Genomic DNA, 23695 nt, shown 5'->3' on the forward strand with positions numbered 1-23695 from the left:
ATCCCTGAACTCCCATGAGCAGCTGTGAGCCTGTTCAATTTAGGCCATGCAGATAGTGACAGTGTTTGTGGTGATTGCATTAACATATCCAACCTCAATGAGAGAGGTGGTTTTTGGGGGGAGGCTCAATGAGTTTGCTTCAGAAAGGAAGGGCAATGAAGGAGGAGACAAAAGACAATGAACAAAAGCTTGGAGCTCCCTGATTTTTCTCATTACCGCTTCTCATTTCCTGTTTCTCTCCATCTCCATCTCTCTCTCCGCTTTTATCCCTCTGTCTTTTCTTTTCTTTTGTCTCCCTTCCATTTTCCATTCTACCTATCATTAACGACAACTGCGGGCTGAGAGGAAGTAGCCATGTGGTGGCAAATCCCAGCAGCTTTTGCAGGTGAGAGAGCAAGACAGGATTCAACTTCTCCCCTGATAAAACACAGAGTACATCTTCACACACACATTTTATTTCTATTTTTTTCTTGCTTTATGTTTGCCAATTTAATGCTCTTCCAAATTTCTGTGGGTATAAGTGGAGAGGAAAAGCTTTTCTCCAAAACAGGCAGGATATTGTAAATTCCCAGAAGTGCTGCATCTTAAATGTGATGTGTCCACAGTCTAAAGAGGGACATTTTATTTGTCATCTGTGCCACAGTCAGAATCCCTGGATATCCTCTAATACTTAAGTGTATTGAAGTTCTTAGAGGCGTCAATGTGTAATTCACAACATGGAACTTCTTGGATTAAAGTGTAACTACGTTTTTTTTTTCGAGTGAAAGCCAGTGTATATGTTATCTAGTCATATTATTTGTTGATCCCGGTAAAAATATTTAGTTTAGTATAAAGTATTGAATTTATACATGCTGTGATAAAAATCGTCATATCTACTGCCTCTCTGGTCAAACACCAGCTACTACATTCAAATTTTGCCATTGGTTACTTTAGACCATGTTTGCTTCACTGGTTCACTCTTACATCATTCTGTTGTCCAATCAGTGTAAGGCTCATTGTCCCAGACTCCTCCTCCTTTTTTTGTTGCTTTGTTGCCTTTGTTGCCTAACTGCTCTGCACTCTCCCTCACTCAGGGCTCAGCCCACTTCTTTTAGCATTTTTCATGTCAGGCATTGGGCGGAGTTAGCTGCAGATGAGAGGGTTTAGATTACACTTTAAACAAGCATCATTGTTTGCTGCCCTTGGAGCCTCAAATGTAATAAAGCTAGATGTAAAATGTGTGCCAAAAACTGGCTTTTTAGAAAATGGAATGGAATTTTATATAAACAAAAAAAAGAAAATGTGAAGGTAATGAACTCCTCATGCAGCCAGTATAAAGATTAGTACATCAGTCTGTCACCACAGCCTCCTAAAATTATTCTCAATCAATACCTCTCACTTATCTTTCTTTTTTGCTGGTGTCTGGTGTTGCTGCTGCTGCTTGTTTTGCTACAAAGCCACATTTTCCTACGTTGTAAGGCTTGGGCCACTCATGTGCAGTGTGACTGTTGTGTTGCTGATGTGCTTCATCTCATGCACCTCTATTCACACAAGGAGCATGTCTGCTGTGGAGCTGCTGACTGGTTTTACATAGAGTTTGACTTAAATAAAACATAAATAATACACTTTTAAATGCCAAGAATCTACAATATGAACTGTGCATCCACCGGTCCTGCTAATATTTGACATTGAATGAGAGGATTGAAAGGACTGCGACTCAATGAATGCTTTGCCTTGAAACAAGCACAGCCAGTGTTGTTATTGTGACATGATGGACAGATAAATAAATGTGATAAAACATCATTTTGGTTAAGCACAGACCACTTTTCATCCAAATGAAATGTTTTTGACACAGAAATATGATCAATTTTAAAATAAGATTAGTGACATGTTAGCATGTGGTACTAGATCAGATATACTAAGCTAAATCTCATCCATAAAATTCACTGTGATAGCTTTCGTTCTTATGGTGGATCAATAATGGTACATCTTATCTTATATTTTACCCACTTCAATACCGTGTGGTCTTACAAATTTGACTCTTCTGCAAACGTGCCATTTGAGAGAGCAGTTGCGTTGATATAAAAATCAGATGCAAGACACTCGTAGTCATGAATTTGAACCATGAAATCCGATCTGTAATCAATTGTATTTGAATCAAGTTGAACAAAGTGGACAATAATCTGAATGTAGCTTTCCACTGTCGATTTTGCAGTGACTTGCACACATACAGTGTGGCCCCCAGCCTAAGACGACACGATCAGTCTCATTGTGTCTTTGTTATTTAGTGATTTCTGTGCATGAGAATAAATTATCCTCTGGAGGGCAGGAATGTGCACAGAATTTCATCACACTCGCATTTAATTAAAAAAGCATCAGCATCTCAGAGGCATTAAAGAAGAGTCAATATGAAAAGTTATATGAGTAGAATTATTTTGGAATTTTGAACTGGTGGTGACTTTAGATGAAAGATCAGGAGTAGCCGTCCTCTGGGAAACATGAATACTTTTTAATCGGCAGTGTAGCCAGCAGTATCTTGACATGTTAGACTTAAATGTGATGCACTTACACTTTCACTTAACATGAAAAAAAAGCACAAAACTACACAGCTTGGCTCTCAGTGTTTTTGTCTCTGTAATGAAGTCTGTGATACCCCCACTTGGAGCAATCAAACACCAGAGGCAGTGTGAGTCAGTCAGTATATCCAGCTCGGCTGAGCGCTGCATGCATACACACTGATCATTAACAGCAGCAGGGAGGCTCTAAACCCTCGGAAAAAAAAAAAAAAAAAAAAAAGTCTGTCTGTATGGGGGAAAATGTTACAGTGGAAAAAAACAAAAAAACAACTGAAGTGATGGAATCTGAGGGCTAAAATGAAAATGGGTTTTGGTGTGTCTGTCACTGCCCCACATTAATATTCTTGTTGGTATTAAAAGGCTTTTTCAGCACAGCTGCAGCTGGCTCTGTTCATCTATCCGACATTGTTGAGGAGCAATGCATGGAGAAGTATCACATTACAGTGATTTTACATTTAAAATGCTCATATACTGCTTTGTTCTCCGTTTGTGCTGTGTGCACGAAGCACACATCTACTATGACTGATTTGTTCAGAGAGTAACTTGAGATGAAATGATGTCCAAGTGCATCCACCCTAATCTTTGCATTCATTTCCATCTTCCGTCACAGACATACAGACACGGCAGTCGTCTAAATGTCAAGACTTTTCTCCTCTACATGAAATAACATTGAAATAATAGCGATAGTAGAGCCTGTGCCAGGTTACCAATTTTATTATTCCTCGATCTGAGCTAAGCTTTTTAGGAAAAGTATGCAACTGCACATTTTGTCTGCTCCCAAAGGTGTAATTATCAAGGTAATGGGCTTTTGAAACGAGTAATTATAAGTAATGAGATACATTAAATCATCTTTGAGTAATGAACAATGTGCTGACAAATCATTTCTTCCTTTACAGATGAAATAAACTGTGGCAGGATATGCAATGGGGGAAATGAGATCCTGTTATTTCAATGAATTCTCATCAAAATCTTTTCCTGTTCCAAGGGGGGAAAAAAAGATGACATTGGTCTTTTTTTTAGCTTGTCTGACTCTGTGGTGACAGATTGCTACAGATAGTATGAACTGAATCAAAGACAAATTCTTGAAACCTCATTTGCATGAACACCAAACTAAATCCCACAGTCTGACCTTGGAATGCTGTTATAATGACAAGATAAATGGATCAACTACTCAGCTGCAACTACTTCTTCCAATTACTTTCCTGGATAAAGCGCCTGCTCAAAGTTGAGCTGTGTGGCACAGTATTTCACAGACAAAAAATGTGAACTCAAAAAATAAAGTGGCAAATGGATGAAGATGGCTCAACAAGTGGCTCAGACAGCCACAGGAATGGAGCAAACTAAGAGCTCTAATGGTAACAAATGAAGCTTGGTCAAAGCTCAGATTGAGGACTCACGCCTCCTAAGTCACAAGAATAGAAGCTCAACCTGTGTCAGAACCAACATGCCAGTCACTCTTAACCTGTCATTTCAGCAGCATCATCACTGTGTGACCCACCTCCGCCCAGGATGTGGAGAATAACACAACATAACAAGAGATAATCAGAGTGTGCACGGTGCAGCCAAAGATGTGTGAAATGTTTCTCTTTCATTTTCTGTTCCTTCAACTTTCACTCAGGCACAAAATCAATCTTTATTTATCTGACATTTATCACGATTATAAATGATGTTTTATTGAGATAGTGTTTTTCGCCATATAGTCCATCCTTCCCAAAATGCCATCCATCCTCCTTCATCTGTCAAACCCAAAGCCACGCATAAGATGTGTTCAACTCCTCATCACCACCATCAGTGTCAAAGACTTCATCATATTGGAAGCACCTAACTAATAGGAATGTCTCCATGGTGCTCTATTTCTTCCAGGGTCTCAACACCAAAGCTTATTCCTTCAGTTCACAATGAAGGTCTAAGGCAGGGGTGTCAAACATACGGCCAGTATGTTTGACAGTCTGCTCATAATGTGAAAAACTATAAATGTCAGTTTCAGATACCAGTGACTAAAGGTTTTCTTCCTTTCTCACTGTGATCTGTAAGTTGTTATGCACATGTGTACATGGTAAGCTTTTGCATAATATTGTTGAAATTTAAATCTAAAACAAAGGGAAAATTAAAGTACATATACATACATATCTTGGGGTAAAAAAAATAAACGGTTCATATTTTAACACAATTACAGTATATATTAATTATTCATTTCTGCCAGTACAGTTGACCTTTTTAAGATGGACATACATGCTAAATCTAAATAAATCTAACTAGAATAGGGTCTAAGGTTTTAATTATTGCTAAATTCTGCATTTCCTTTATGGTGACAAATCCCAAGTGATAAAGAAGAACACAAAATCAAATCTTCATGAATGCATATCTATAAATATCTACATGTATATGTGTGTGTGCATTGTCTAGCAATGATATGATAAACCATTGTTTCCTGCATTAGAAGCAACATAAAGGTTCATCACATGTGTAAACAGGTGCAGTGCCAGAACAAATATTCATTAACTTTCACTCACACATTGGTTGTGAAGATGCCGTAGATGAGGTCTTGCTCGGGCAGGTAGAAGGTGCTCTGCAGCTCGTTGTAGTAGAAGGGAATCTCCCCGGAGCGTGAGCAGTTGAGCCTCGCCTTCATGAACGTGGTCCAGGTGTCCTCCAGGAGAAACCGCCCACCAATGTCGTTCTTGCAGACTCGTGCTATGCGGGAATAGACCGTCTTGCCACAGTCGTGCTCCACCGCGTTCTCCCTCAGGAAGAAGAAGGTGAAGAGGCCGATGTCGTAGGCTGAGATGAAGTGGGGCTCTGCCAGGAGGAGGAAGAAGAAGAAGAAGAAGAAGAAGAAGGGAGGGGAATCATTACATGAGGACTCCAGGGGAAAAAGAAATATTTGCACCATTTATCTTCTCGATGTTGTTGCTTTGACCCCTGTACTCCTTATTATTGATTGCAATAAAAACTTCAAAATTATACTGTTGCATTCCTGTTTATGATGGTCTGAAAAAGAGTGTCAATGTCAAACGTGTAAATGAGGGAAGGTGCAGAGTGAGGCGGAGAGGAGAAGATAAAAAATGGTTACTGATAAATCTGTCTGATGTTTTGATGGTAACTCAGCAATGTCTGTGTAACTGGATGCTCACGCCACTTTTATTGCCCTCATGGTGATGCAAGGGATGATTAATTGCCCTACGTGATAGTAGGGTTATCAGGTAAAGCAGAATGAATCATGGTTTTAATGGGATGCTACTGTCATTCTTTGTAAAAAAAAAAGAAAAAAAAGAAGAGCTTAAACCTTTGCATCCAAATTTTTGTTTTAAATCCACGGCATTAATGCTAATATTATATATCTTTGTAACAGCTTAAAGAAATTTGGTTTATTTTGATATCTAGCATCCGACTGTGCTTAAACAGTAGTATATTTGTATCAGTCACTTCTGCTGATGCCTCATTGCTTTCTATTTGAGGGGATTTTCTTAGTCGTCTCAATCTTTTTACATTTTCAGTAAATAAATGCATGTCCTTGTAAGTTTTCAGATAATTCTAAAACAACAACACAAACTCCAATGGGTGCATAACCAAAGTGACGCAGCATTTATTTAAAACTAACTCACAATTCATTAGTCCACACTCGACTTTCACTTTTTCGTTGAGTTTAAAGCTAAATGGTGAAAAAAAGGACACTATTCTCAATGCTGTTCTGACAGTGTTCCGTGGTTTCATCACTATGAAAATACTCCTGCTGTTATCACTTCGGTTTCCTCTGAGACCCATTTACTGGAAGTGATATGAGCCAAGCAAACACAAGCACACACACAGACACACACACACACACACACAAACACAGAGAGAGAAATATTCCTTATCTTACACCGATTCATGCACACCTATAAACTCTCTCTGTCATCCACGCGCGTGCACACACACACATGCGTGTACACACGCACATGTGTGTACACACACTCGTGCACACACACACACACACTGGTGAGATGATCTGTTAACAGCTTTGATGGAATTTGCTTCAGGGGCTACTAAGAAATGTGAAATGCTGTTGCAGCAGCTCTTTAATTTCATTTCCAATGACATTTCATTTTATTTAAAAAAAATAAATAAAAAATCTTGGACTGACCACACTATGTGAGCACACTTTTGGTGAAAGGGAGAACATTTTAGGGAACAATCAGCCTCGGGAATGACTGAAACGTTGTGAACCATTACTGAAAAGATGTCACACTGCTAAAACACAGCTATGTTTTTATTTTGGATGAAAAAAAACAAAAAAAAAATGATTCAGATGAGCATTTGAGCGTCTTTTCTACACTGACATGCGTAGAAATGCATATCATATGACCTATCAGGTAGACTGGGCATGTGTAAACAAGAAGCCGATTTTCTCCTTTCCTTTCCCGTTTGCGTAGTTTCACAAAGTACAAACAATGAGAAACAACAGCGGTGAAAACTCAAATATGAGAGGACAGCGGGCATTTCCAGAGCAGAATGAATCCATTTAAAAACAAAACAACACAGAAGTACTGATATCTACAGAACGCAATTTATATTTACTGAAGCATAAAATCTTTATTGAGCATATATATAGCTAGCTCTCTTTTAAAGGTTCAATTTATGACACACAAAGTGCAGTCATAACCTGCTGCTAACAAGCATGCAGGTAAATCAGGGAGGGCTGCCATGTGACGACCATCATAATGCAGGGGTGCTACTTCCTCTGCAGCCACAGGCCATGTGGAGCTAATTGTGCTTCCACATAAGCGTGTGTTTACATTCTTGTGTTTATACATACTGTACCTGTGTCAGAGGAAGGGCAGATGGAGCTGACAGATATATCAGCATATTATTACTGACGCTGCGTGGGTGAGGGATGTGTGTGCGAAGAGTTTTTCCGCACCCTGCTGAGTGGTAAACAGACTGTTCAATCTGGCAAGCTGGTTGGGTGCTGGAGGAGTGAAGCCTCCATCGTCACATGACACTTTCGATCAAAGAGTTACAGTATGAGCAGCACTAATTGATATTCACATAAGAGGACGTTAAATATGATCCGTTTGTGCTCGAGGATGAGGAGTACGTGATAGATTGATTGGATCTGGTCGGACAGTTCCGAGACATGTTTAAAATTGTTAATTACAGCAGGAAAACATGTTTGGAGTTTTGCATGATATATGAGGGGTGATGAGCAAAGATCCTAAACCACCTTTCAGAGCCTACAGGTGCATGCTGGGGCTGTGGTGGAGCTACAGAACAGACGGCTGGGACGAGGCGACAAATGGAATGACAGAGAGTTTGATATTCAGACTGAGGCCTGTCACGTATGCCGGGTGCAGGTTGCAGGCTTTGCACATTATGCCTTTATTTATTTATTGTTGTTTAATTTAATCTCATCGTAATACATTTACCGCAGTTTTCCCTGTGTAGACTGAAGTAGATAACATCTACTGTCGTGGAATAAAAAAAGCAAATGTTATTGAGCTGCTGCAGAAAGACATCGTATTTAGAGTGAACCACCACCTTTGGTTATTTGTATGCTGGACCACAACACCACAGTACAAGTGTGCAGGATAACAGGATCTTTCGGTAGAAATTGAACATAATATTTAGAATTGCTTTTTTCATTCATGTGTAAACCCCTGGACACAAAGATGTGTTTTTGTTTTCTCAGAAAGATCCTTTCATCTCTTCATTTCTCTGCCAGTTTCTACATGCCAGTCAGCTCACACATACACACGTGTTATGTCAGTGTGATATTCTTGCTTCAGTTTCATGTGCGCCAAAACACACTTTTTGTTTTTTTTTCTACATTAAAAAGCTGTGAGCAAATAACAGAAATATGAATTGAGATTCATGTCATTCAGGTGCACGGTGGAAAACAGTTGGTCAGCACCTGGCAGGACCCCAATCCAATTAGGGAACAGATTAATTAGATCCAGGACCCCCTCCCCGTCTCCAGTTCTCCTCAACTGCGAGGCTTAGAGCTGGAAATTAGATTTTCATTCACACTCCAAATCCAGCAGGAACATAGCCCCATATCCTTAGCAGAATCAGCCATGAAGGGAAGCAGGCTTTGTGATGGCAGGTGTGCGTGTGTGTGTGTGTGTGTGTGTGTGTGTGGCTATGTAGCTGGAGTGGACTGCAATGTGTGTTTTGTGTGTTTCTGTGTGTGCAGCCACTTATGATTATGCTGATGAGGACACAGTCTACTTTGCCACTCATTTCTCTCCCTCTTGCAGCACTGTGTGTGTGTGTGTGTGTGTGTGTGTTACATAGCAGTGCACACACAGAGTTTGAACACACACGGAGGCACAAATAGTTTGCATACAGTCGAACCGCATACAGTAACTCACATGCAGACACAAGCAGCAGTCCCATGCAGCATGTTGTAATTTCACCCTCTCCCCGCTGAGAGGAATAATTACATTGCTCACTGACTCTTCAGTCTATCTTCTCAACTTCCCTGTCATCCTCATCCTCTCCTCTGCCCCATAACTCGCATCATCATACACCGTGGCACTCTTCCACCTTCTAATTTTTTTCCTTCCATTCATTCCTGCCTCTCCATTTTCCTTTAAGCAAACTCGCTAAAGTCCAACTCTTTCACCAACTACTTCTCGTCATAATACAGCTGAGTTCTGAATGATGTAATTATCTCTGTGACACATTTAGGGCTGATTGTTACTGATTAATGCATTAGTCATATAACAGGAAAATGATTCAGTATCGAATGAAGCAGAAAATGTCAAGAACTCTTCAGTTCGATCCTTGCTCTTTTTCTCAAATCACCTTGGACTCCAGGAAAATTGCGATACAATTTTTGGAGATTTTTATACAGGATTTATTTAGAACAAATTAAATGATCATATAGAAAAATATGGCCCGGATAGGCTATCCTGTGTTTAATGCTATTTGCCTTTACATAAAATTACCCTGATCTTAATATATGCCCCAGTTCTCACTTAACATCATCTGTTATGCAGATAATCTTTTCATTTCACTGCTCCATACAGCTCAATAAATCAAATAATCTAAGCTTTTCTGCATATCAAAGGATTTCTACAGCGTCTAGCAGAAAGCCCATCAATATTTCTGCAGGCATCAGAATGTGTGAGAGTGGATTTGGCCTCCAGTACGGTCAAATATAAAGGCACAGTGTCAGCAGCAGGGAGATTATTGACACCGACACCAGCATTTCATGTTCCCTGCCATTCCACGAATCCCACCAATCCTCTGTCTAACCTGCACTGTGTGTTCTATACACAACTTCATATCCAAACAGTCTTTCTAATCCTTTGAAAAACAACCATGTCAAATTGATCTAGCTTGGCTCTAACAAAAGAGACGATTATATTGGATGCAAAAGTGCAGACTTGGCTCATGTGCTGCTGCAGCCAGGCCTAGGAAAATGTTTGAAGTAACAGGAGGAATTTTCAGAGACTAGTCCTTTTTTTTCTACAAATTTCACTTGGTGCTCAGTTGAGGTTACTAATCCTATTCGTTTAGGTTTTTTTTTTTTTTTTTACAGCTGATATGAAGCAGAGACAAGATACTGATCCTAAGGGGAAAAAAAACACTAAATGTTTTAACTCTCACTAATATTTCATCAGTCCTTATGCTCAGTTCACAGAACATTTCACTCTAAATCCTCCAATCCTGAGTTGAGATGAATGAAATTCAATCAACAGTTTATCAAAAAAATTTGTTCACGTACTAAGCAAAAATGACATGTGTTGGTTGAAACGTTAATGTAACCATTAGTTTTGTATGAAAGGGTTGCATTAGCATCTGTGCTGCATTAAGCATCCTTATGTCATAATGAAATTAATCATTGGCTACAGCGCAGAAAAGGAGACAATGAAATAAATGATGCTCAAATGAACTCTTCCTTGTGAGCCAAGGAAAATGTACATATGGCAGTTATTGCCGCGTTACTGTACCATTGAGCCACTTTGAGTTGTACTGGGCAGTACGAAGAGGGGGCATCCCACCAAGGCTGCGGTATATGACGGGGTCGCGGCCAGAGAAGTCGATGACGGTGGCGGCAAACAGCTCTCCACTCTCTGTCACCACTGCAGTGGAATTGTGACGAGGATCATATGGACAGCGTGCCACACCGTTCACCCGCTCCAGCACACTGCTCATGTTGCCCACCTGTGAAGGATGAAGAGTGACGTGGAGGGTAAGGGAAGTAACAAGGAGGGTTTACAGTGTTTTTCACTGTGTTTGTGACAGCAATCACACACTAACACACTAACACACACTTAGCCGTACCTCTCGAGTAATACATAGTGGCTGGAAAGCGTTGGTTCCACAGGTCATGACCTCGGTCTTGTTCACAAGCAGCACTCTGATGTAGTTCTGACACTCGATCTGCAGGGAAGTAGACAGAAGCCTTTCAAAGACATGATTTTTACACACTAGGTGGTTGAATAAATACTTTTTAACATTTACTAAAAATAATCTTTCGGCACAGCGTTCACTCTTGTGAGTCTTTTGTTCAAAAATATGAATGGATTTGTGCCATTGACAGATGCGCTACAGTACGTCAGAAATGTGTGTCAAGTATGTTTGAACAAATGTTTGTCATTGATTTATTTGGACATTTTCTGTATCGTTTTTTGGTAAATTGTACCCCTTTGTTTGTGAAGAAGAACTGCGGTAATTGCAGGGACTGGTTTCAAAGAGGACAGATTTGGTATCACACGTTTGGTCTATAGGGACAATTGGAGAAAAAAACCCATGTTGCAATCAGTTCTCAAAAATAGTTCACATGGGACTGGAACTGTTTATGTAATTGGTTATCAGACATATTCGAAATAAAGTTCTTTTGTGTAAATCACTCTCTTGCTCTAAGCTGTTTTGCATATTTTCCATCCTTTCCTGTTGCCCTCTTTCCCTCTCTAAGGAAAGAAAACAACTCAAGGATTGAAGCATCTAAAATACTTGTTGTACAGAGCCCTCCCACGGGGCACATAAGGACCTGACCACAAAACCCAGAAGATATCAAGATGGCCTCTCTGTAAGCCAGGCAGTGCTGACATGAAGTGCTGTAATTGGGGGCGAAATCGAGGTTACCTCTGTTTTGCCTTTGCTCTGACAGGATCTCCTGGTTTCCTCGTCCGGTGCCCATTCTGTTGCCTAGGAAACAAAAACAAAAAAAGTCCAGAAGCCAGAAAAGCAGTCAGCTGAGTCCTTCACATACTACAAAACAGTTTTGCAACAACTGTTGCTAGTTATGTAGGCAATCACAAAAAAAAAATGCATGAAAAGACTCGAACCTCATTGCTGTTTTGCTGTTTGTTTATTGTGTAAACATGGCGACCACTTTGCCAGCCAAGAGCTTATTCGAGGGTAATGGGCAAGGTACCCAACGAGGCAGTTGAAGGGCTGAGGATGGCATTAGCATGTAAATAGATTTCTCTCCACCCTCTCCTTCTTTTATTCCCGCTCTACATCTGAAAGTTTGCAGCACTCGCCTCCACTCCTGCCCCACCCCGCCTACCCCAACCCCCACCCCCTTCACTATTACCGGCCAATTCCTGTTGATGGTTGTGTCTTGGGCTTAATTATGGATGCAGGCAGCAGCACTGCACGACTGCACTGCAAACACACTGATGCATGTGCACACACATGCTGCCTGGTGAACAGAGCAACCCTGGCTCTGGTTAAGAGGATTGATGTCCCCCTTTTCTGGCATGATATGTAAGGTGCCAGGGGAGCCCCGTTGTGTGTCAGTGGCCTCATTTTACACCACCACCCCGGCCCCCCACTGTGATCTTGCTGCCCATGTAAGCTTCACTTATTAAAAAGTATATATGACACCTTCCTACTTTTATATATTCATGTTGTTCTTTATTTACTGTCCTCTCTAAGGTGGATTATTGCCATGCACGTGCAAACAGTTGCTGATAATTATCTAAATCTAGCAAACTGCTCTGCCCACAATATTGGGCAGTGGGACAAAGTTGAGACCCAACATTCAGGATGAGTCTGCCAACTGAGGCCAACCAAGAGTCAATACTAAACTGGGTCAGTACTACAGGAGCCAAAAGGGGAACTCAAACAAACCATAAACTCCATGGAAATAATAATAAAAAAAACTTTATAAGATCGCCACCATGCACAGCTATTCTGAAACACCTATGTCTTTAAAAATGCATTTAACCAAGAGGTTTCAGCTAACAAAAGTCACTTGTTACAGTCACTTTTTAACCTTTCAGATCCTTAGAGCAGAATGTAAAGTTTCAGAATCTAATTGGGATTCAAAGAGTATAAATGAGAACTTGATGATTACACAGATCATGTCGCACTTCAGCTATGATTATACAAATGGAAGTGTCATCACCGGCACTAGTCTAATTTCAAGGGCTCCTTCAAATGCAAAAAAATGTCCTTCTATCCCAGTGCCACACATGCTCCAATGGGTGAATCCCTCTCAGGCCAGTCTATTATAAGGTCCTTTGAATACTGGTGAAAAACACTTTTTCAAAAATGAGATGGCAGTGAGGTGCGGGTCCCAATTTCAAGGAATACACGTACAAACAGGTTAGAAAAACAAGACACTTATCTAAAACTTACCTATGTGTTACATTATGTGATGCTCTAAAGAAGCAAATTGTCTTGCCTTTACCACTGTTGCTGCAGTCTTTAGTGACCACAACTCCTGGGGAAAATATCAGGTTATTTGCTGCTAGTTGGCCCACAGACTAGTTACACACTTCTTTCTTCATTTAAAAAACAAGGTTGGTGAGAAAGGTGAGGACAGGACAGGACAGCTGTGGGCTGAGCAAAAGTGCTGAAAGGCGCCACAGTGTCCAATAATAATACTTCTTTGTGTTTGTCATGAGCGAAACATGACAGTAATATAAGAAATGTACACTTATTTATGTATAAATATTGATTCAAGCGACCAGGCTCAGCCACACATTAAAAGCCAAATAAAACTTTACAACCTACAACCTTATGTAAGAACAGGTTAGAGGTGGAGACTAAGACAGTTTCATTAGTGCTATAAAGCTATGTTTAGCTCCTGCAGCTGGTACAGCAACAGTAAGTAGGTTCTGGTCCATATTGATAGTTACAGCTCCCCTCCCTGCCTCCCACAGCAGACCCCCTTCAATTAACCTGCTTCAGACAGCACTGAAGAGAGAGAGGCCGTAGCAGGGGACAGCTATATAAAGCACACTGTGATTAAAATGAAACTTGAGCTACAGACACTGAACACAAAGTAAATTAAGAAATAAAAATACTATAGAGTAGTTAATGTGCTCTGCAGGAGATCAGCTCGTCGTGGCAGCGCTCGCCAAATAGTGCTCAGACAGTCAATAATCCACAAATCCACTTCCCATGGGCACAGTGAACAGCATGGCACCTGCCATTCAGAGAGCAGCTCCGCCCCCTCCGCGGCAGTCCATCATTTTGCCTGTTGAAATGAAAACGCTGCTCCTCCACAGCCCCTGCCTGTCAGACCCTGACAGCCCAGGGACGGATGAGATGACGTCATTGTAAACACACACACACACACACACACACACACACGGATGCCTTCGCAATGAATCATTGCTTGGGGCATTACCATCTTTTTGGCAAGACCCCGTCTCCAAGGATTCCTCTCGGCTTAACCCGCTGACCTTCACCAAAAAGTGCCCCCCTCCTCTCCTCTCTCCTCCCCTCCTTTCCCCGTCCGTCTCTTCTTCTTCACACCACTTTGGAACAAAGCCACACTCACACGAAGCCTGTGAGAATACCGATTTTGCATCCACATCCTGTCTCTGTCTCTCAAATACCTTCTTTCTGTACTAAACCATGAATAGCCTGAATAAAGGCAGCACAGTGTGTGGGAAGGATGCAGCATTTATTATTTCACTGAAAATGACCACAACCTAACGAACAGAAATGCCAAATTAAATCACAATTAAAATAACGCACACTGATTCACTTTTACGTTCAGCAAGCACTGGCATCTTAAGCAGTTCAATCAAGTTTGCTTTTGTGCACTATGATTACAGGACAAGGTTTTTTCTGTATCATTACAGAGTGACATCCACATTTGATTTTTTGGTTGTCACTTCTCTTAAAAATCGCAATAAAATAAAATAAAACGCTACTGACATAGATTGTCGGCAAACACCCCCAAACATTTTGGAAACATTCCTGTACGACTAACTGTTCAAACATAATAAGCTTTCTATCCAGTGGACATTAGGACCACGACTATAATTTGATGGAGGAGTCGTAATGAGGGTTAAGAGGTTTTTTGGCACCATAGCACAGTCAGTATTTCTATCATTTGCACAGTCCTTAGATGTGCTTGTTATGAGTGACACAGGCTAGCATCTGAATAAACAGGGACAGTCAATATACAAATATCAGTACTAGAATTGAAGATGTAAATGTATTAAGAGTAATCATATGAAGAAAGAAAATCAAAAAGTGGCCCCAAAAGCACAAAATACCAGACAATTAAAAAGTCTCACTGAGATGAGTTACAAACATTTTACATGCTTGAATAAAGCCCAAGGCCACGGAGCCTGTTTATTATTTGTGCCTGTAGCCATAGATGTGTGTTAGAGTTCATTTCCATCTATTAGCAAGGCAACAACCATGTGCACCGCATCCCCTCCAAACCTGACATCTAATTTCTCTCAGTTTCAGCACTCCTCATACACAAGAATATCTCGCCGCAGGCATCTCTTATGGGTGAGTGGGTGTGCATACATTTCCAGAAACACAATTAGTACAGCAGGAATGAGGATTCATCACTTTTTAGTGAAGAGAGATTGTGACCGGGCTCCAAAATGAATTCTATTTCCACGCGAAACGGAGAGAGAGGGAGAGAGATGGAGAGCAGGAAACGCTAATGAAGTAAAGTGAGCAGTGAAGGCAGCAAACGCTGTTCCTGAAATGTGGTGCTGTGTTGATAAGGTTGCCTCTCACTGACACACCACTAACATCATGTGTGACAACTAATTATAACTCATGAATATTGTAAATAAGAATGTCAAGGGAGTAATGGTTGTTTGAATAGGAGCTGTCTGGCACTTGGGACAGTGAAGAGTTTTTAAACCTGTGCAGTGGATGTTGACCTTACTGTATTAAAGATATAGAGTATATATATGTATATGTGTGTGTGTTTGTGTATATAAATGGGACTATTTCTTGAACACGGAGACTAATAATTTCAACATCCAAACTATAGCCTATTATGCGCAACAGATATTACTTCCAAGTCGTAAAGTTGTGAGAAACAGTGTTGTCACCATAATGATTGGCTTTTAGAGTAGCCAACGCCACTGAGTGTGCATTACAATGATGACATATTGTAGCTTAACAGAACAGGCAGCCTGCTCTGTTGTGACAGATTGGTGTTTCTGAGGAATATGATGACGGTGATAAGGACATTTTCTGAAATGAGGCCACGCCGGCGGAGCGGCGGAGGAGGGAGAGACCATGAGAGACGCAGGCTCATCCCCGTGATGGAATTAATATATCTGAATTGTAGGTCATGTTGGGGTGGGGCAGGACATTGAAACAATCATACACCTCTTGATTGGATGCAACTTCCCCATGTACACGATTAGTAATCTAACATCTCAAAGTAGATTTGAGGGCATAGCAAGCAACCTCTAGAATTCACAAGGAAATGGAAAAAGAGGAATATTATTAGGTTGTGTGACAAGCAACATTTCAAGCAACATATACACGATTAAAGCTCGAAAATGGGGACATAAGTATGTCCAGCTTTGAACTCTGTAATAGCCCATTCTCTGAGGGTTATAGCTCTGTAAGGATCAATAATGAACATTTAGAAGAACTTAGAAAGTATTTTGGGAAGTTATATTTCTCTTGATTTCATGGTTTAATTTTAACATTGGAGCAAATATTTATAAGAAGGGAGGAGGATTTCCACCATGTGACGGGCCCCCCCATGATTTCCTCCACACTCAACCTGCTACACTTCACTGCAGCCTTCACTATTCACACAAGAGAATAAAATACAACTCTTTTCTGCATTCCCACCCACCCACCCACCTACCCACCCAAGGTGCACTCTCTTCAAAGCATCTCACACTCTCGTGTTGTTGATCTTTTACAGCCCTCTCTCACTACTTTTTTTTTTATAAACTCTGCCTCCATCACTCCATCTAGCTAATCAGCTATTTTAGGTAACAGCCCACATCCAACACTATATCAATGTTTCACTTTTAGATATCACATACTGTAAAGTCTTAACTTGACAATATGGCAGATTTTGGCACAGACTGGTGCCCAGTTGGAGGTGGTGGAGTAAACGCCGCTGAAAATAAATGCAAAAACTGTGATGATGCATCTTACACTCATTATATACACTAGTAAATATTGTGATGCTGGAAAAAGGGCTGAGGAATTTGTAGAAAATGTGTAATTGCAATTTCTGGCTATTGCAATTTGATTGCAATTTTGTGTGTAAACTATTGTACTGCACTATAATGCCAGAATAAGTTAAATATATCAAATGTGTACAACATCTGTGCATTTTATTTTATGAATTTGCATAAAACAACTAAAAAAAATTGAACAATTAAGTTACATCCTTTGCAATTTACTGCTGACATTGTTTCATACTGCAATTTCAATTTGAAAATGATTGTTCAGCCTTAGCCTTAAAACACTGTATTGAATACATTTTACTACATATTTCCAATATAATTGAAATCATTGCAGGGTATGTGTCAGTGACTGGTATGCAAAGTGATTTGAAATGCTATTTTTAAACAAAGGCAAAGTCAGTGCTCCGTCACTTTGCCTTCCACATATTTATTCTCCGCAGCCATTTTATAAAAATCTCACAATCTTCTACTTTGGACAAAAAAACAAAACAAAAACGATAGTGGATGTTTAAACTACAGAAACTCAAACTTAAATTTGTAGCTTAATGGATGTGCATTATGTATGTTGTCTCAGCTTTATGCCTGTGGCTATGACTGTCTCCAGCCCAGGGGCAAAAAATGACTTGTGTACAAAAGAGCCTGAAATCCTAATCAATTATGTGCAAGCGGAGGAAGAAGCACGTACATAGATGAGTTTATTTAATGGTGAGCTATATTGTGATCCACTGTAAATATCTTGGATATAATATAAGGCAATTATTGTTTATACAGTATACAGTTACCTTGGTACATCCATTGCAGTGCACGTGTACATTATTAATTCATCAGCCAGTGCACTAGTGCAACACAAACATTGACTTGTTATTTAAGACAGTTGCTAAAGGCATTTTTATATTGGAATCTGTCTATTGGTCACTACCACAATATTAATAAAATATGAACTATTGCTATAAATATCCAATTGGGAAGTAAAGGAAGCTGTTCTGTGGTATTCATGGCACCTGTGTGATCCTGGTGCCTCAATTTTCACACAAAAAACAACATGGCTAATTGGAGTCTCACAAGCTCTCAATTTTAAATTGAATATTGTTCGAAACGACGCAACAATCTCGACTTTGGGATTTAACCACACCCCCAATGTGACGTCCTGTCTGTGTGTTAGAGAGGAAAGTAACACAGTGTTGTGTTTGTAGCCATTGTAGCACAACTAGACGTTATCTCCTCCTGCTAACCTGAAGCTGCCAACTAATAGTAACCATGGCAACTGCTGATTTGAGCGACACATCGACCGCACTAGAACCCCTTCCCACTTCTCTGAAATCACCGGTGTGGAAATATTTTGTGTTCCCCATGAGTTTTAGAGAAAACCACGGTGTTGAGCTATATATTATGCACGTGTGGCATAGCACAGGAAAGTATCTGTGTGTATTACTCATGACACCATGAGTTATCATGACATAAAACCAGTCTAAAAATGGCAGACCCATCTGAGAGGAAAAAAAAAACCCATTATCTAATCATATATAAATGTTATCATATCTGATAAATTCTTTAAGTTGAAATAGTGTGCACAGTATATCACATTTTCATGTTATGGCCTGACGGGTATGTCAAATCTCACTTCACCTCATCATTGGATGAGCAGTGACCTTCCAGATGTTAACGTTTGGACAGAATTTTGCAGAGATCTTGAAAATCTGCTGACATAGGAGGAAAGTCTGATGGGTTGCATGTTTGCTTGGGAGCTATAAAATGCAGCGTCATCGAGAATGTCATTGGAAATGTCCATCCTTCGGTACTAAGCATCAGTGTGATTCTTCAGGGTTGGTTAGCATTTTGTAAACCCCAGCATGTAGTTTCAAACTGTGACAGCTGAACCTGAAATCTGTGACGCACGGGCCAAATCTCACTGAACTGTATATGAACCATTTTCTCTCCACACCTCTGCTTGAATTCACTTCTGTGATTGCATTCTTTAACTGTCGACTGCTGTTTATTTACCTGATGAGCTACAGTAGTAGTAATAATAATAATAGTAATACAATGTAGTTTATATAGCACTTTTCAGTGTGCTTTACATACAGAGTGCATTCCATTCAAATCAAAACTAATCAAAATTTACAATATGTGTTTTCATTTGCATTTTACACACGGACAATGTTGATGTCAGCGCTTTAATGAAGCAGAAAGCGACACTGACGTATAGTCCTGGAAATACAATCTTTGTAGAGTTGACACTAAATAAAACATTTAGGGGGGAAATGCCTGCATTGGCTGCAGTCCCAGTCCAGTGGATTGACCTGACTCACTCCAGCAAACACAATTTCAAGTGTTCTCACTAAATGTTCACATTGTCAAGGAGAACAGTTATGTGTGCAGACAGCAGCACAGACTGGCAGCAGCAGGAGACACTCTTTCCGCCATGTAAATGATCCTTTACATGAACTTGTGCCACTTCAGCTCAACTTCAAGCATGAAAAGCAGCATTTACATAAATACTGTACACCCAGTGCAGTTTTAAGTCACAGAGCTCAGTTCAATGTATATTTAAGTGTGGCTGCCCTTCTGAAAATGTTTCATTTTTCCACAGAGGCACAGATACAGTATGCATTCATGAGGAAACTGAACATCATTTCACTACCCAGATACACACACACACACATACACACACACACAACAAAATGTGTCCCTCTAGCACCTAAAAATTTCACCTCCCTGTTCTTAATTGAATAATTCTTCTGTTGTGGAAATCCTCTCCACCCCCATCTTCTAAATCAGCGTTACAGCTTTTCTACAGTGGGTCAGATTCTCCATAAGAGGATCCTCTGACATATCCTATTCCCATTGGCAACCATTGATGTATTTCTTATTTTGTAATTTGTATGCACTCACCGGCCACTTCATTAGGAATTAGGTACACAGCACACCTATTAAAACAGAAGGAGTGATGGCACCCTGCATGGTCTTTTGCTGCTGTTGTCCATCTGCTTCAACGTTCAATGTGTTGTGCGTTCAGGGATGGTTTTACTGCGCACCTCAGTCGTAACAAGTAATTGTGGTTACTTGAGTTACTGTTGAGAGTTATTATTATTGCTATTTTATCACTTTGAACCAGTCTGGTCATTCTCCTCTGACCTTCGGAGTCAACAAGTGCTGCCGACGAGATGTGAAAATCCCATAAGATAATTCTGAAATACCCAGACCAGCATGTCTTGTACCAACAACCATGCCACATTAAAAAGTAATTTAAATCACCATTGTTCTTGATTCACATTTTTTTAAATTTCAGCAGGCCGTGTTCATCATGTCTACATGCCTACATTAAGTTGCTACCATGTGATTCACTGTCTTAATATTTGCGTTAACAAGCAGTTCATTAGGTGTACCTAATAAAGTCATCCATCTACCATCTTTCATTAAGGACTGAAGTTATACTTACATTTCAAACAATCAAAGTAGAGTGGAAAATGAGTCTGTCAGAGAACATCTTTTAAGGATGCACTTTCCTCAGTTCAAAACCAGACATATGTTATTGGCAGCTTATATCAGGTAATATGTCGGGCAACTCCTGTCTTCGTCGGCTGTTTTCATAAAAAGTGAGGATGGTGGATAGCTGTAATGCCCTGAGATGCCAAACCATTCTGGGACATGCAAACAGGAGAGCATTTCACCATGCAGGTCACCAAAGATCGAGAGGCAGCGAAGAAAAAAACACACTCAAAGCAAGCATCGACAACAGAGAGATGGGAACCCAAAGTTAATTCATTCCGTTTGTGTAGTGATCACTTCATATAAGGTACAGGTTTTAATTTTATATGCTTTTATATTGTGACGCTTACACATTCTCCGCAGTAGAACGAGGGAGTTGAAGATGTTGGAATACTGCAGGTCTGGAATAATGTCTTTTCTGGCTGTTCCCATTCTCATGATAAGCGCTGCGGGGGCATTATAGGGGTCAAACATATTCAGTCGGGCAGGTTCTGAGATATATTGCTCGATTTCTATGGATTTAGAGTGTGCAGTGCACTCTGACTTCAAACTGCCATTGGCATCGTTCATTTTTGCAGAAGCTTTTCCTGCCACCATGGCGGAGTAAACAAACTGAGATGCTCAAAGCTGAAGAGCTGAACTCATTTTAGTCCAACCAAGAAAGTGAAATTCTTTATAATTGCAAATGTTGGCGGGAGCACTATCTGAGAAGTCAACAGTTTTACAGTCACAGTTGTGGGTGTCTTACAACAACAAACATATGTTGTGTACTGACAGATAGGAACAGGAAGCTATTTCCCCCTCTAATGTAAGGTTGAATACATCCTACCCTAACAGTCAGCATGTGTTTGCCCACTCAGCCTGCTGCTGCCTCCCACTCACTCACTCACTGTAATTCCACATTAGGGAAGATGGCAGGTGAAAACAGACCATCTCTCTGTGACCAGTCAACCAGCACGGCGGATTACTCCCTCTCATCCACAGACACTTACTGTACTGTATGCACCCACTCATACAGACAAAGTTGCGGGTAATGTAGTCAAATGGGCAAACTACCATGTAGCAGCTCATATTTGGGAGCTAAAAAGAAAATTATTATTAAAGCAAAGATGCTACAAATGGAAAATTAAAAGGTGTGACACTCAAAACTGAAATCATTTTTTCCTTTTGTCTTTGCATTTTTATGTATGGATTACTCAGTTATTTTTGCTCATGTAGATAGCATATCTTGTGGGCCATGCAGTTTGTAGACAGTTTACCACAGTTTGTTGTAATACCATGGTGTGTTCAGGTACAGTATGTAGGAGGCTGATGCCAATTAAAAAGTTTGATAAACATTCTGAATACGACCACTTGTCACTTAATTTCAAAATAATTCAACCAATTAAAATGTTTTAAATAATCCATAATGTCTGTTTCCATTCTTGCACGTGTCATTTATCCGTACATCATTACGCTGTGTAATTACCAGCAGAGGATGGATGTAAAACCCGTTGACATGTGGACAGCGAACATGCTACGTTTCCCCGGGTTAGCCAGGCAATATACAGTATCTATGTGCATGTCTATCAGAGAGATTATTCTCTGCAGCTGGATTTAATGAGGTGTCAGACTGCCATTATTTTTGGTAGTGATTTTACATGATATAATGAAATAACGATCATACAACTAAAGGGCCACTAATGCACATTTTAAATGTATCGTAGGAAAAATCAACCTATCAATTTAATATTTCATTAACCTTTTTAAATATGGGTATACAGTAGATGCCAAACCATGTAATATGCTAGCATTGAGTGATTGATGGCAGTTCTCATTTTAACCTAATGAACTGCATGTATTTGGTAAAATACACGTGTTTTTCATGGTGAAGGAATAAAACAAGACCAAAGCAAGTCATATTTCTCTTGCAGCACCAAACATAATAATATACTACTGTGGGAAATGAAATCAGTGCTAATCTATGCTTATTTGCAGTGCACAACCACCATCCCACACAAACATGTGGCGCATCTCCTTATACAGTTAGCACTACTAGCACTAGCACTACTTGACTCATGACTGTTGTCACATTTTAGTATCGTCTCAGCTCGCTTGGAATCTCGCCAGAGCAAGTACTAAAAAAAGCACCTGGTATCAGGTACTATCCCTAATGAAAACAAAAAAAAAAAACGACTTGAGTGGAACTGAGTAGTAATAGAATTGTATAATGAAAAAGCGGCACTAGTAATAGTTATTCTCTGTCAGCTTGCAGACCAAGATGCAGCACATTACAGCGTAAAGCTCCCTCTTGCTCTCATCTCTGCGGCTCAAAGAATATCCTTCCATTCTGACAACTGCATCAATAATTAAATCTCTGGCCAAATGGCGGCACAGAAATTAATGCAGAGTGTGAAAGAAATCAGCTGTGACTCATCAAAGTCGGGGCAAGACAGTGGAGCATGATACGAGTATGAATATCTGAGAGGGGTCAGTTAAATGTCCGTGCATTGGCCTTTCATTCATTTCAAACCCTGACTTTTTCTGTGAATCCACTCTGCCCTTTAGCAGTGTGACTGTAGCTATATGTGACACGCATAATGTTGACGCGAGATCATGGAGATATACCCTGAATTATTCCTGCAAATACAACCGGCATGAGAAAAGGTCAGTCTGTCGTCAGATTAACCACATGCTGATTCCTTGTGCCCCGAAGGAATATCAAGCGTCCAGCAAAAACACCTTCGATAGCAGCTACATTTATTTTCTCTACTCGTGGTCTGGGATGTTGATGATACGAGGCATTTCCTGTTTAAATGAGAAAACAGTGGCAGTTCACCCATTGACCCTTTAGGTCAGCTCTGCTCCCCTGGCCGTGATCAACCAGAAGGACACGATGCACACTGGGACCAAGCAACAGCAAACAGACAAAACCAGCTGCTTCATCCAGCTGTAACTGTCATTTCAGTGACATCCTGTTTATGACACAAACTGTTCACTTCTGTCAAGATTCAGCACAAAGCATTCCTACAGAGGTTTTGCTACTTCTAACGATGGCTTTGCATCTAGAGGATGAGAATGAATGATGAGGTTATTCTAATTCTGGAGCTCCATTCCCCTCTTTCTTCATCATTAAAACTGACTTTAAATTACAGTACAGTACCAATAAGGTAATACTATACTGATAACTGTGTAATAGGAAGGTCATTTTTTTATTATTTCACCAAGTAATTGCTTGGTTAAAAGAAATGTGTGTGGGCTGGTGAATTTCAGAAATAATTTTCAAACTATATTAATAATATA

The 23695-nt window shown here is 40.2% G+C and overlaps 1 protein-coding gene across 2 annotated transcripts in view; it reads right to left on the reverse strand.

Moving 5' to 3' along the window:
* sema5ba (sema domain, seven thrombospondin repeats (type 1 and type 1-like), transmembrane domain (TM) and short cytoplasmic domain, (semaphorin) 5Ba) overlaps positions 1 to 23695 on the reverse strand; it is a 155699-nt gene that overhangs the window by 42327 nt on the left and 89677 nt on the right. For both annotated transcript variants that reach the window (XM_044015138.1, XM_044015129.1), the window contains 4 exons: positions 11631 to 11693; positions 10827 to 10925; positions 10493 to 10706; positions 5069 to 5354 (listed from right to left, as the gene is read on the reverse strand). In XM_044015138.1, coding sequence (XP_043871073.1) covers positions 5069 to 5354; positions 10493 to 10706; positions 10827 to 10925; positions 11631 to 11693 — 662 coding nt within the window. The remainder of the gene's footprint in view (positions 1 to 5068; positions 5355 to 10492; positions 10707 to 10826; positions 10926 to 11630; positions 11694 to 23695) is intronic.

This window comes from Solea senegalensis, linkage group LG2, assembly GCF_019176455.1.
Source record: "Solea senegalensis isolate Sse05_10M linkage group LG2, IFAPA_SoseM_1, whole genome shotgun sequence".
Taxonomy (NCBI): domain Eukaryota; kingdom Metazoa; phylum Chordata; class Actinopteri; order Pleuronectiformes; family Soleidae; genus Solea; species Solea senegalensis.